Below are 12,333 nucleotides of genomic sequence, written 5' to 3' on the forward strand. Positions count from 1 at the left end.
CCTAGCCCTTTCCACTCAGCACTGGCCTCTTCGACATTGCTGGAACATCCCATGCACGCTCCCACCTCCATGCCTTTGCCCTGGAGATTTCCCCAGTTCCAGGTCGCTCTTTTCCCTGATACCCGTATTTATTGCTCATAACCTTTCCTGCTGGGCTTTTCCATTCTCTTTCCCGTTGGTCTTTTTTCCTCTAAGTGCTTATCACCATTATTTTATTTATTTAGTGCTTTATTATCGTCTTCGCTACGTCCATGCAATCTTCTTGAGAGCAAGGATCACCTCTGTTTTCTTCACAGCTGTATTTCCGGTGCCATATTTGTTGAATGAATGAATGCATGAACGAAGAGATGGTACTGGGGCAGAGAATGCCAGGGTCTGTACAGACAGACTGAGAAAGCAGCACAGACGCCAGGGCCCGTGCAGGCGAACTGGCCGCCTGGGGAGGCCACGCGCTGCAGTCTGAGTTAGCCAGGAGGACGGGGCTTTCAGGGCCAGGCGCAGACCCCACAAGGTGGGCCAGTTGCCGCCGCCTGGTTTCTGATGAAGGCATGCCCGCCTGCTAACTGTTCAGGTGCAGGGCCAGTGGCGCAATGGATAACGCGTCTGACTACGGATCAGAAGATTCCAGGTTCGACTCCTGGCTGGCTCGGAGTACACATCACCGTTTTACTTCTTTCCTCTGCCGACCACTGAGGAACCCAATGGAGTTAGAAAATCCATTACAAGGTGAAGTTTGCCTGGAAGTCTCAGGAGCGAGAAGGCCCCGCTTTTGACCACAGCCAGGGTCATCATTCCTTTGCAGAGCAAATTCCGCGTCCGGCCATGCGGTGGCACTAGCCAAAGCCAGACTGAGAAATGTGCGTGGGCCCCGTGTCACGCCCAGCCCCACCAGCTCATTCCTGCTGGAGGATGGGTTTGAGGTAACCTGGTAAGCAATGAGGAAGAAATTAAGATCCAGAAGTTCAGATTGAGAAGTAATAGTGAAGGAATTGAAGTCTCTTTTGTTCTCCCCCATCCGGTCATTTCCAGAATAAATTATTAAGAATTTCGCTTCAGATCTGTCCGCTGCAGGGGCTTGGTTTGCGCATCTAATTGGCCTCTTTGATTTGGGAGAGTGGTACAAGACGCACGCGCATATTAACCACGCACATTTGCTGGGACGAAGCGGCGGGGGAGGCGGGGCGGGGGGAAGGAAATGAGGAAGTGGGAGGGAGGGAGGGGCGTGCTCTGTCGGGAGAACTATCAGCAGGGGTGAGCGGTTTCCACCGAGTTTCCGTAGTGTAGTGGTTATCACGTTCGCCTCACACGCGAAAGGTCCCCGGTTCGAAACCGGGCGGAAACAGCGTTGTTCTTTTTCCCCCCCACCTGTGTGGATTTCCTTTAAAACTCCATTTATTTAAAAACTCTTCACGCCTCCTTTTCTTGTCTCTCTTGCCCCAGGCTGTGGTGCTGAAGCGACGCTGCTCGAGGTGGGTCCGGAGCCCGCGGCCCCGGAGGCGGACACAAGCATCGCGAGGGGGAGAACCGGACTGTCCCCGGCTCTGCAAGGCGGCCCGACGCCCGCAGCCCCGGAAGCGCATCCTCGCCTTGCCTTCCTGTTCCCGGCAGCGCCCGGCTCCGGGCGTCTCTTCGCTGGCCCACTGTCCGCGCCGGCCCTGCCCCAGCCGAGAGCACCTGCGCGGCAGGCCCGCAGCTGGCAGCCTCGCGCCCCTCACACGGCCGCGAGACTCGGGTGAGTACCTTGGGGGCCTTAGCGTGCGTCTCCGGAAAATGGGGGTAGTCCCGCCGCCCTCCATAGATTTGGGACCCTCCTGCAATCTGGCCCTCGTCGTGATTAGGTGACCTCGGGCCCCCGACATTTCCCCCTTGCTTTCCACTCTCCAGAACAGCTGCAGTGGCTCTCCTGGGCTTCGAGTGTGAATCTCTGGGAAAAGCGGAAGCCGGGAGGTGAAGATCGCAGGCCCTTCTGGGATAAGTCCCCACAGAGACTGAAGAGCAGAAAAAAGGGAGGCGAGGAGGGGATTTGAAAGCTTTGGGCCAGCAGGGCCGTGGCCTGGAAGAGGTCGTGGCGGGTGGGCTGGGCTGCCCTGGCCTGGGTTCTTTCTCGCCTCCCCTCCCCAGCTTACGAGGTGCCCCCTCCCGAGGGGACCCCGAAGGGCCGAGTCTTCCTCCGCTTTGGCCTTCTGCTCTTCCTGTCAAAAAGAAAAAAAAGATCCCAAAGTTAAGAAATGGGGCAAGTGTGGATTTTGCGTATTGCCTTGAAGCTTGAGAAAGGTCACTGGCAGCACTTGTTTAAAATCAGGACTTGTGCCCTGGTGTCTGGCCTCTTACGCTGTTTCTGACATGGCCTGCTTCCATGTTAATTGGATCTATCAAATGCTTTTCTGGGAAAGAACTCTTGATATAACACCAAACAGCCTCAGGTATATTCTCAGGATCTTCTTCTTAGATGTATTATTGTTATTATTACTGTTTCTAAGAGATAGCCAAGGCCTAGTGTCTCAGATCGCATCGCTCCAGATTCCCTCAAATGACTGACAGGAATGTGATGTTTTTATGGCCATAAGACAAGAATAAACTGTTTACTCTTCCTCCCTCCCTCCCTCCCTTCCTTTTTTTTTTTTTTTTTTTACAGGCAACTTGTATAGGCATCCCTTCCCCAGCCCTATTATTCCTCCATTTTCATACCTTCTCTGAAACACCAATGCTTTTATCATCTTGTAGTTTCCCTTGTTAGCAAGACAATAAGTTTGGCAGGTGCTCAGTGCAAATTTGTCTAATACATTTTCATTTAAAATTCCCTCTATAGGGAGACGCAAGAGGTAGGAGATATGGAGACATATGTATATGTCTAGCTGATTCACTTTGTTATAAAGCAGAAACTAACACACCATTGTAAAGCAATTATACTCCAATAAAGATGTTAAAAATTTTTTAAAAAATAATAAAATTCCCTCTATACCACTCAGAAATACAGGTGAGTTAATGTGGTGCCCTGCGAGGAGCAAGGGTCTTGGGCCTAGGAGGTGATGGGGATTTGTCCTCTCCATCTTTCTATGATGCCAAGGGGCAGGAATACTTTAGCTGGGAAGCTGAGTGTGCCCCACGCCAACCTGTTGCAGATGGGTGACTGTTTGAAGCTTATGGCTCTCTCCTTCTCTTTAAACCAGGTGTGTTCTGGCAAGATGAAGCAGCAGCCCTACCATTTTAGACACTCTGCCCTTTCTCACCTTCTCCCACTATCCCTCCCTTCCTCCCCCAGTCTCCCTCATTTAACCTCAAATGGAAGCTCCGGGCTGCTCACCTTGTCTGATATTTCCTTTGAAAGGTGGAGAACAAATAGGCCCTGGGGAGTGGCTGACGCTGTGTGACCTCTTGCTCCTGTATAGCGCTGCACCTTGAATAGGGTCTTTTATTTGTTTGTTTTTTTTTACTATATCCTCTATTCTCTCCTTCCTAAGCTTGATGTTGTAATCTTCTTCCAAGTCTTCTCTCCAGCCCCAAGGCTAACTATCTTGCCATAAATAAGAGGCAGAGAGAAGAGGGTGGCCTTCTGGCTTTGGGGTGGGATTGAGACTAGACCCCAAGTTAGAACAAACTCCTTGGAACCCAGCTCAGTAACGGTCAAGGGAGCGAAAGGACGTTGCTAAAATGTGCCTCTGCTGGGGATGGCGTGGGAGTGTGTATTGGATGAGGTGGGATTTGGTCCTTGGATACTGGAGAGAGACTCATGATGAAAGAGAAAAAAAAAACATGGAAAAAATATTCTGAGAGCTGGGCAAAACATCAAAATTAATCTAATCCGAGATGCATCATAGGTCATTGAGATCTTTATACTCTTTCCTTCTGTATTAGTTTGCTAGGACTGCCATAACAAAATGTCACAGACTGAATATCATAAATAACAGAAATTTATATTCTCACAGTCCTGGAGGCTGGAAGTCCAAGATCAAGGTGGTGGCAGGTTTGGTTTTCTTGCTGTATCCTTACATGGTCCTCTCTCTCTTTGTATTGTCTGTGTCCTAATCTCCAGTATGACATTAGTCATATTGGATTAAGACCTACCCATAAGACCTCATTTTACATTAATCACCTCTTTAAAGGCCCCATCTCCCAGTACAGTCACAGTCTGAGGTACTGAGGGTTAGGACTTAAACTTACGAATTTGTGGGGGGGGCGGGCACGGACACAAATTCAGCCCATTTCTGGGAACAGAGATTGGTGTGTTTTGTATATTATTGAAACAGTTTGGGGAATTCCCAGAAGTTAACTTTGCAGAAGATTTTAGCATACCTGCATCTCCTCATCTTACTAATCATTTGCATATTTTTATTGCAGAAGAAATACATCGTTTGCTTTTTATTTCTCTATTAGTCTTTTTTTTTAGGCTATTTCTGTCAGTACATTTAAGTATATAGGTCTTTTTCTAAAATTAAAAAAATTCAAGTCTTCATAGGTAAGAAAAGGACTCTAAGAAATGGATGTTCCCTCTCCCCTTGAGGCTGTTAAGAGGGATACCTTTCCACATCCTAAAACCAGCAAGTTCATTAAATGAAGAGTTAAACTGAGACTTTCACAAGAATTTCAGTCCAGTTCTTTACAATATGAAGACATGTTATTCAAAAATTGCACTAACTTGTTCTGTTGTCTGTTAATATAATTTTGCCCTGGAAAGTGTTATTTTAACAAAAGGGAATTGTTAGATTCCTACAACTTTTAAAATTGTTGCCATGTCTTGGGAAAATAACCTCAGTATCTGTCTTGATAATTTCTTGCCTCATTGATAAATCTCTGTATTCCCAAAAGTTATATTACTTAAAAGATTTATCTGCCACTCCTGAAACTAAAATAATATTGCACATCAACTATATTTCAATTTAAAAAACTATAAAATTTTTAAAGTAAAAAAAAGTCTTTAAAAAAAAGATTTATCTGCCAGTTAATAATTTTTCTTTTTATTCACATGCATGATGGAATATTTGTAATCCTATGACTTATATATTTTATTACCTAACATTATTTTTTCTTTTTTTAATTCTTAAAATGTATTTATTTGTTTTTAGTTAGTAGACTTTATTTTTTTAGAACAGTTTCAGGTTTACAGAAAAATTGAGCAGAAAGTACAGAGTTCTCATATATTTCTCCTCCCTCTACCTCATTTTCTCCATTATTAACTACTTGCATTGGTGTGGTAGTTTTGTTACAATAGATGAGCCAATATTTATACATTATTATTAACAAATTATTATTGTCAACTGATTCTTATTATTATTTACATTAGGATTCCATGCTCTGTATACAGTTCTATGGGTTTTGTCCAGTGCGTAATGTCATGTATCCACCATTACAGTCAGTAGCATACAGAATAATTTCATTGCCCTAAAAATCTTCCCTGTTCTCCATCTCAAATAATTTCTTTTAAATTAACACCACTGTGTGGTGAGAGCCTCTCCCTCCCTGACCTCCTTGGCCTTCATGAAAATGAAATAACCTTTTATCCCACCAGCCCTTTTTCATTATTTGTGCATCTGTCTCCTATATTTGTAAGGTCAGCCACCTGTTCTCCTGATAAGCTTCCTAAATGTGAGTTTCAAGGAACTAATCTATATTCATATACTCAGATCCAGAATCCAGCTAGTGGCCTCTTTTCCTTGAGTTTATCTTTATTGTCACCTGCTGTGTTTGGGCCTTTGACACGTGCCGATCGTGGTTCCCCTGCTTGGGATGGACTGCAAGGGATCCAACATGAAGACTGAGCCTAGGAAACAGACTGTGAGCATTCCCAGGACAGGACATGGGCTAAGAAACACAATTTTGGAGTGAGATGGAAGGAGAATGGTATGGAGTGTCCATTGTTGAGGGAGGTGTGTCGTAGAACAGAAGCTCTCACTTTGGTTTCCTCTCTCATTCTCTGGTAACAAAAAGACCTTTAAGAATATATGCAGAGTATTTAGGGTGACCTTATTTATTGTCCAAGTTGGCACACTTTTGAGAGTAAAAGGGAGCATTATTAATAATATACTAGGGCAACAGGCGCAAAACAAGTCACCCAATATTAGACCAAATGATTTTCATGCCGTAAAAAATCTCTCAATATTGCTTTCTTCATGGTAAGAACAGCTGTCTTTTCCTCCCTGTTCCTTTCTGGGCACACCATTACCATACCCAGAGTTGACCTTTGTGATCTCTGGCATCCTTCTCAGTTATTTTCTTTGCACATTTTTTTCTTCATTGTGTTTGATTTTGGATAAAACAACAACAACAACAACACAACACTTTTGTTCTTTAAGAATTGTCCAAACATTTCTTTAGTGGTGCATTTGGGAGAAAGTAAACTAGGCATAAATTCATGTGATGTCTAGGGAAAGATGTCCTTGGGAGCGAGCAGGTTGGGTCTGGCTGGGTCAGCAGAATTGCAGGGTGTCTCTGTGGCAACCGGGACTTTTGGACCCACCAGTAATTTAGAATATTTAGAGGCAAGGCAAGAGCACAGTAAGGGAAGAGAAGGGCCCAGCTAATTCCTTATTAGCTTTTCAGTGAACTGCTGTTCAACGTGAGATTAGAACTGTTTCTCCTCTCAATTTTTAATCTCTGTTCCCAAAGTTCCTTACAAGGTACCAAGGGAAATAATGACTGATTCAAGGCGCACTCCCACTTTGGCTTCTTCCCTCTTCTTTATACTAACTCTCACATCTCCCTCTGTTCCATGAGAAGAAAGGAAAACTGCAAAATTTCCAGAAATTCTAGTCATAGTGGAAAAATGGGGGAAGAATAGATAATGAAAGTAGATAGAAAATAGAAAAATAGATAACGAAATTATCATATCATCAAATTACCAAGTGATAATTTGATGTTTTCGCACCATTTACAGGTGGTTGCCTTTGTTATCCAAAGAACATAAAAATCAAATCTTTAAGTTTGCTCAAAAAAAAAAAAAATCTAAGTTTGCTCAAGGACCATGTTTGCCCATTCTATCTAGATGGTGAGGTCGAGCAAAAACACAAAACAAAACTCTGGAGCAATTTAGAGAAAAGATAATAATTTTTTTTTCTTAAAATAAAACATTGTGGAGTAGGGCAAGGCATAGGGTTACAGAATTCCCTAGGAAACATTTTCAGGGGTGGGGCAGAAGGTGTGAGTGGCTAGTTTTGTCCCAGAGCTTTAAAAAAGTCCCACAGTGTTTGAATGCCAGCCATGGACCTGGGTCCTAATTGCCCAAAATCGAAATAAATCACGTCTATTTGTGTGGCCTTGACTCTGTGCTCGGGGCTGCGCACCTTCTTAAAGTGGCTTTTATTCTTGAGCAGACACATAAAATCACTCTCTGTAAAATATAGAGAATAATGGTGTATTACCCCTGTGTTGTTCCCCACCCGCCTCCAGTTTAAGGAAGAGAACTCCCATGCCCTGTCCAACCACCATCCTTTTCTTAACTCCCTGAGGTGACTACTGTCCTGATTTTTAAATTTATCTCTTGCTTTTTTGACTACCTACTTGTAGCCTAAACAAGTCATTTAGTTTTACATTTATAAATGGATCCATACTGTGGATCCATACTGTAGATCCATCTTGTAACTCGCTCTTTTTTGCTCAACATTATGTTCTTGAGATTCGTCCATGGTTTTGCATATAGCTGTAATCTATTCATTTCTGCTGCTGCATAGTATTCCCTTGCATAGATATTACCAAAATGTATTTATCTATTCTATTGCAGGACACTGAATGGTTTCCAGGTTTTTGAAATTACAGGGTTGCTAGAAACATTCTTGTAGGGGTCTCCTGTGCACAGCCCCAAGAATTCCTCCAGGTAAACACCTAGAAGTGAAATTGCTTTAAATAATGCCACACACTAATTTACACACATATAAACACATACCCTAGCAGTGTATGTGTTTTAATTGTTCCACATCTGCTGAGCCCTTAATATTGTCAGACAATATAGTTTTCACCAATTTGATGGATGTGAAATGTTATATCCTGTGATTTTTATATTCATTCCCATATTACTAATGAAGTTGACCTTTTTTTTTTTTGCTTATTCACCATTCATGCTTTTTCTAAGAAGTACGTATTAACACTTTTGCCCATTGTTTTTAAATTTTCATTTTGTCCTTTTCTCATAGATCTGTAGGAATTCTTTACATATTCTGGACTCTAATCCTTTGTCAGTTATATGTGTTATGAATATCTTTTCCCCAGCTTATAACTTATCTTCTTTTTATGCATCTTTTTGCTATATAAAAATTACTAATTTTAATATAGTCAAATTTGAATTTTAATGTAGTTAAATTTGTCAGACTTTTCCTTTACGGTTTACACTTTTTGTGTCTTGTTAAAGAAATCTTTCTAGGAGCAGTGAGGAAGACAGAAGAACCACTTGGGCTGGTAAAGCCATCTGCCAGGCACTACTGCCACCATGCCCAAGAGAAAGGCAAAAGGAGATGCTAAAGGTGACAAAGCAAAGGTGAAGGATGAGCCACAGAGGAGATCGGCACGGTTGTCTGCTAAACCTGCCCCTCCAAAACCAGAGCCCAGGGCAAAAAAGGCCCCTGCAAAGAAGGGAGAGAAGCTGGCCAAAGGGAGAAAGGGGAAAGCAGAAGGCAACAAAGATGGGAACAACCCTGCAAAAAACCGAGACGCCTCCACAGTCCAGTCACAGAAAGCAGAAGGCACCGGGGATGCCAAGTGAAGTATACATTTTTGATAGCTCTGTACTTCTAGTGACTCTACTGTTTGAAATACTATTTTTTTTAAATCAAATTTTGTAAAAACGTAGATTTTTTTTTTTTAAGTTATGTTGTTAGCACACAAGACGCTTTGTTGTTATCTTTTGTGGAAAGGGCAAAATAACCACTAGTAGAATGTTTCAGAAGCTGGATTGAAATGGGGGAAAACAGAATTTTCTATCGTATTTGAAGATTATTCTTGGTTCCCAGGAGAGATTCTCCGACATTCACACATGACAGCCACTATGGCTCAGAAGCCTTACCGTGTGGGGAAGCAAAACTTCATGTCTTCTCCTTTCCTGATGCCATCAAAAACACATCCTTGACTTCCTGAAACCAAGAGTCATGATGCGGCCTTGGCACCCCTAGAATCAGCTGCGTCAGGTAACAACACTCAGGATTTCTAGTGATGACATCAAGATGGTATTGCTCAAAAGAGCCAGGATTCCTGTTTGTAGTTTGTGGATCATCTAATTAATAGTCCTGGAGTTTTTAATTCCTTTCCTCCATGTCAGAGGTGACCTGTGAAAAGCTCTTATATGCCTCATGTGAAATATTCACCCTTTCTGAAAACCTTTCCTGTTCATTGCAGCAACAGACTTTGCTGACTTTTTGGAGAGGGGAGTTTGAAAGTTGTAAGATGTTACGGATTGTCACCCATGTCCTGCTGGAAGTAACTATTTTTGAAAAGTATCTTATAAAGCTGGATACAAGTTGGCTTCATGGGAGGGGAGGGATCATTTCCTACTCCAAGTCATAAAGATATCCTTTACTGCCTTGTAAAAGTTTTATAGTTTTGCTTTTCACATTTGTCTTTAGTCTTCCCTGAACTGATTTTTGCAAAAATATGAGATAGTAATTCAATATAATATTTTTTCCATATGGTAAGTGGTTGTCCCAACCACTTGGTTGTCCCAACTTTTCTGAAAAGTTCATCCTTTCCCCACTGATCTGTAATAGTGGCTTTTTTCATAAATCAAGTTTCTTTCGCACGGGGCGGGGGTGGGGGGAGCTGGAAGAGGTCTGTTGATGGTTTCGATTCTGACTCACTGGTCAGTTTGTCTAACCTTGTGGCAATACTATACAATCCTGAGTACTACAACTTTAGAAAAAGGTCTTGATATCTCAGGACAAATACCACCTCCACCTTTAACATCACCACCAAACTTTTCTTCGTTCGAGTATCTTGGCTATATTCTTAGCCAACTGCTTTTCCATATAACTTCTAGAATTAGATTGACAAGTTCCAAATCAAACTAACAAAAGGTGGAATTTTTATTGGATTTGTATTAAATTTATAGATTAATTATAATATTGAGTCTTCCAATCCATGAACATGGTATAATTCTCCATTTATTTAGGCTTTCTAAATGTCTTTCAATAAAGTTTTATAATTTTCTCCATAAACGTTTTCTTTTGTTAATATTTCTTAGGGACTGTACACTTTTGGATGCTACTTTATATGGTATGTTTTTAGTTGCTACATTTTCTGTTTTCAGCTAATTTTTATGTTCAACAACCTTGCTAAAACTCATTAATTCTTATGTCTGTGTATTCTTTGGGGCTTTCTACATAGATAACTATATTCTTTTTGTTTTGTTTCTTCACAGTCATTGTACCTTCTTTTCCTTTTTCTAGTTCTAGGCATTGTCTAAGTGCTGGAGGTACAACAGTGAACAAAACAAAGTCTCTGCTTTCACCAAGCTTATACTCTAGTGGGGGAGGGTGCAGAAGATGCACAAATGTATGTGACAGGGTGCTTTAAATAAACAAGTGTAAGTGGGTGCTATTTAGATAGGGTGATTAGAGAAGTCCTCTCTGATGAGATGACATTTGAGCAGAGCTCTTAATGAAGTAAAAGAATAAGCTGTTAATGAAGTAAAGGAATAAGAGACTGACTCTGAGGGGAAAACATTCCAGCAGAGGAAAAAGCAAATGCACAGATGAGGTAAAAATATGTTTGGCAGGGCTTCCCTGGTGGCGCAGTGGTTGAGAGGCCGCCTGCCGATGCAGGGGATACGGGTTCGTGCCCCGGTCCGGGAGGATCCCACGTGCCACGGAGCGGCTGGGCCCGTGAGCCGTGGCCGCTGAGCCTGCGCGTCCGGAGCCTGCGCGTCCGGAGCCTGTGCTCCGCAACGGGGGAGGCCGCAACAGTGAGAGGCCCGCGTACCGAAAAAAAAAAAATGTTTGGCATACTGAGGAAGAACAAGGAGGCAGAAGTGGCTGAATTGGCGTGAGGGAGAGAAGAGTGATAGTTGATATGATTGCAGAGATAGCCAGGGGCCAGAAAATGGAAGATTCTCCACATTGTCACTTTTCTCTGAAAATGATGGGATGTCATTAGAGTTTTGAATAGAGAAACCACACAATCTAAGTTATCAGTGTGTGTGTGTGTGTGTGTGTGTGTGTGTGTGTGTGTGTATGGCTGATGCATGGGCAATAGGGTGTAAGGGGGGGAAGAGTTGAAGGAGAAAGACCAGTTAGATGGCTGTCACAACTGAACTGCTGGAAATTCTACTTTGTCCTGTTATGTTTCCATCCTTCCTCTGCTCAACTATTCCCACCCCATTTTAATTGGTAAATTACAAATATTATCTGTGCTTTCTCTTTGCCAAACAACAGAACAGGATCAAAGATAAACATTCCCTGTTGTCAAGAATCCAAAGTCAAATTCAGGAAAGTCAGCACTGTGTGCTTGGTGTTGTGATAATACTGCAGGAGGCCCTGACTCTGATGCCAGAGCATGAAAGGGTATTAGGAAGCACTTTCTGAGGCATAATTGACACCTAAGCAGCAAAATGAAAACAGAAGTTGGTCAAGCAAGGGGTGGGTAAAAGACTTCTAGTAAGAGTAGTAACATTTGCAAAGATGTTAAGAGAATATTGTGCATAGTAGGTGTTCCATAAAGTATTCTTGAATCAAAAAAAGTTTAAATGTGTAACCAAATAAGTTATATTGGGCTTTTTAAAATAATAAGGTATTTCTCATTAAGTGCTTATTTGTTTGCCAAACACTGTTCTGCTCAGTGATTTATAATACATGCATAATTTTATTTCCATGACCCTATGAATTGAATCATATTACTGTTCCTATTTTTATATTTAGTGAAACTGAGACAGAGATTAAATAATTTGCCCTGGGGTCATACAGTGAGAGTAAAATTCAGATTAAGACCCATGTCTAGAACTCCAAGGCCAAGAAGGCTCCTCATTGTTAAAAAGATCATTGGTATAACATCAAAGGTAATCCATCCAAAAATATATATGGTGTTTCTGAGTAAATTAAGGAATTTCCCAAGATACCACTAGGAAACAGTCAAATGTAAGTAATAATATTCTACTAGCTAAACAGTTGTAATTTCCAGTGAAGAAGATTAGTAATGCAAGGAAAATGAATTCCAGGGGAAAAGTGGTCATATGGAATTTAGAATTTTAGTGTATCTCTAGCAACATAAAGCTAGAAGGGATATTATTTCTGTACAAGGATGATAATTTTTTAGACAAATACTTATGAAGTGGACAAGAACAAATTAGGAAATTATAAATTAGCCTTTAATTCTCTCTTGCCCACTCTTCTGATCCATTTGGCATTTACATTCCTATTTGTA

The 12,333-nt window shown here is 41.9% G+C and overlaps 1 protein-coding gene across 2 annotated transcripts; it reads left to right on the plus strand.

The window, feature by feature from the left end:
* Positions 1-1,609: 1,609 nt before the first annotated feature.
* Positions 1,610-10,096, plus strand: HMGN4 (high mobility group nucleosomal binding domain 4). 2 transcript variants are annotated; one of them, XM_082663816.1, is made up of 3 exons: positions 1,610-1,732; positions 7,715-7,807; positions 8,339-10,096. In XM_082663816.1, the coding sequence occupies exon 3, from the start codon at positions 8,417-8,419 to the stop codon at positions 8,687-8,689; it is 273 nt and encodes a 90-aa protein (XP_082519942.1). In that variant the 5' UTR covers positions 1,610-1,732; positions 7,715-7,807; positions 8,339-8,416; the 3' UTR covers positions 8,690-10,096. The 2 variants fall into 2 exon arrangements, with proteins under 2 accessions (XP_082519942.1, XP_082519941.1); XM_082663815.1 differs by lacking the exon at positions 7,715-7,807 and having other exon boundaries at positions 1,619-1,732.
* The last annotated feature ends 2,237 nt before the right edge of the window (positions 10,097-12,333 follow it).

The sequence above is a fragment of the Grampus griseus genome, assembly GCF_964374135.1.
Source record: "Grampus griseus genome assembly, chromosome: 10".
Classification (NCBI taxonomy): Eukaryota; Metazoa; Chordata; class Mammalia; order Artiodactyla; family Delphinidae; genus Grampus; species Grampus griseus.

Coding starts and splice junctions, on each gene's coding strand:
- HMGN4 (XM_082663816.1), top strand. CDS start 8,417: ATGCCCAAGAGAAAGGCAAAAGGAGATGCTAAAGGTGACAAAGCAAAG.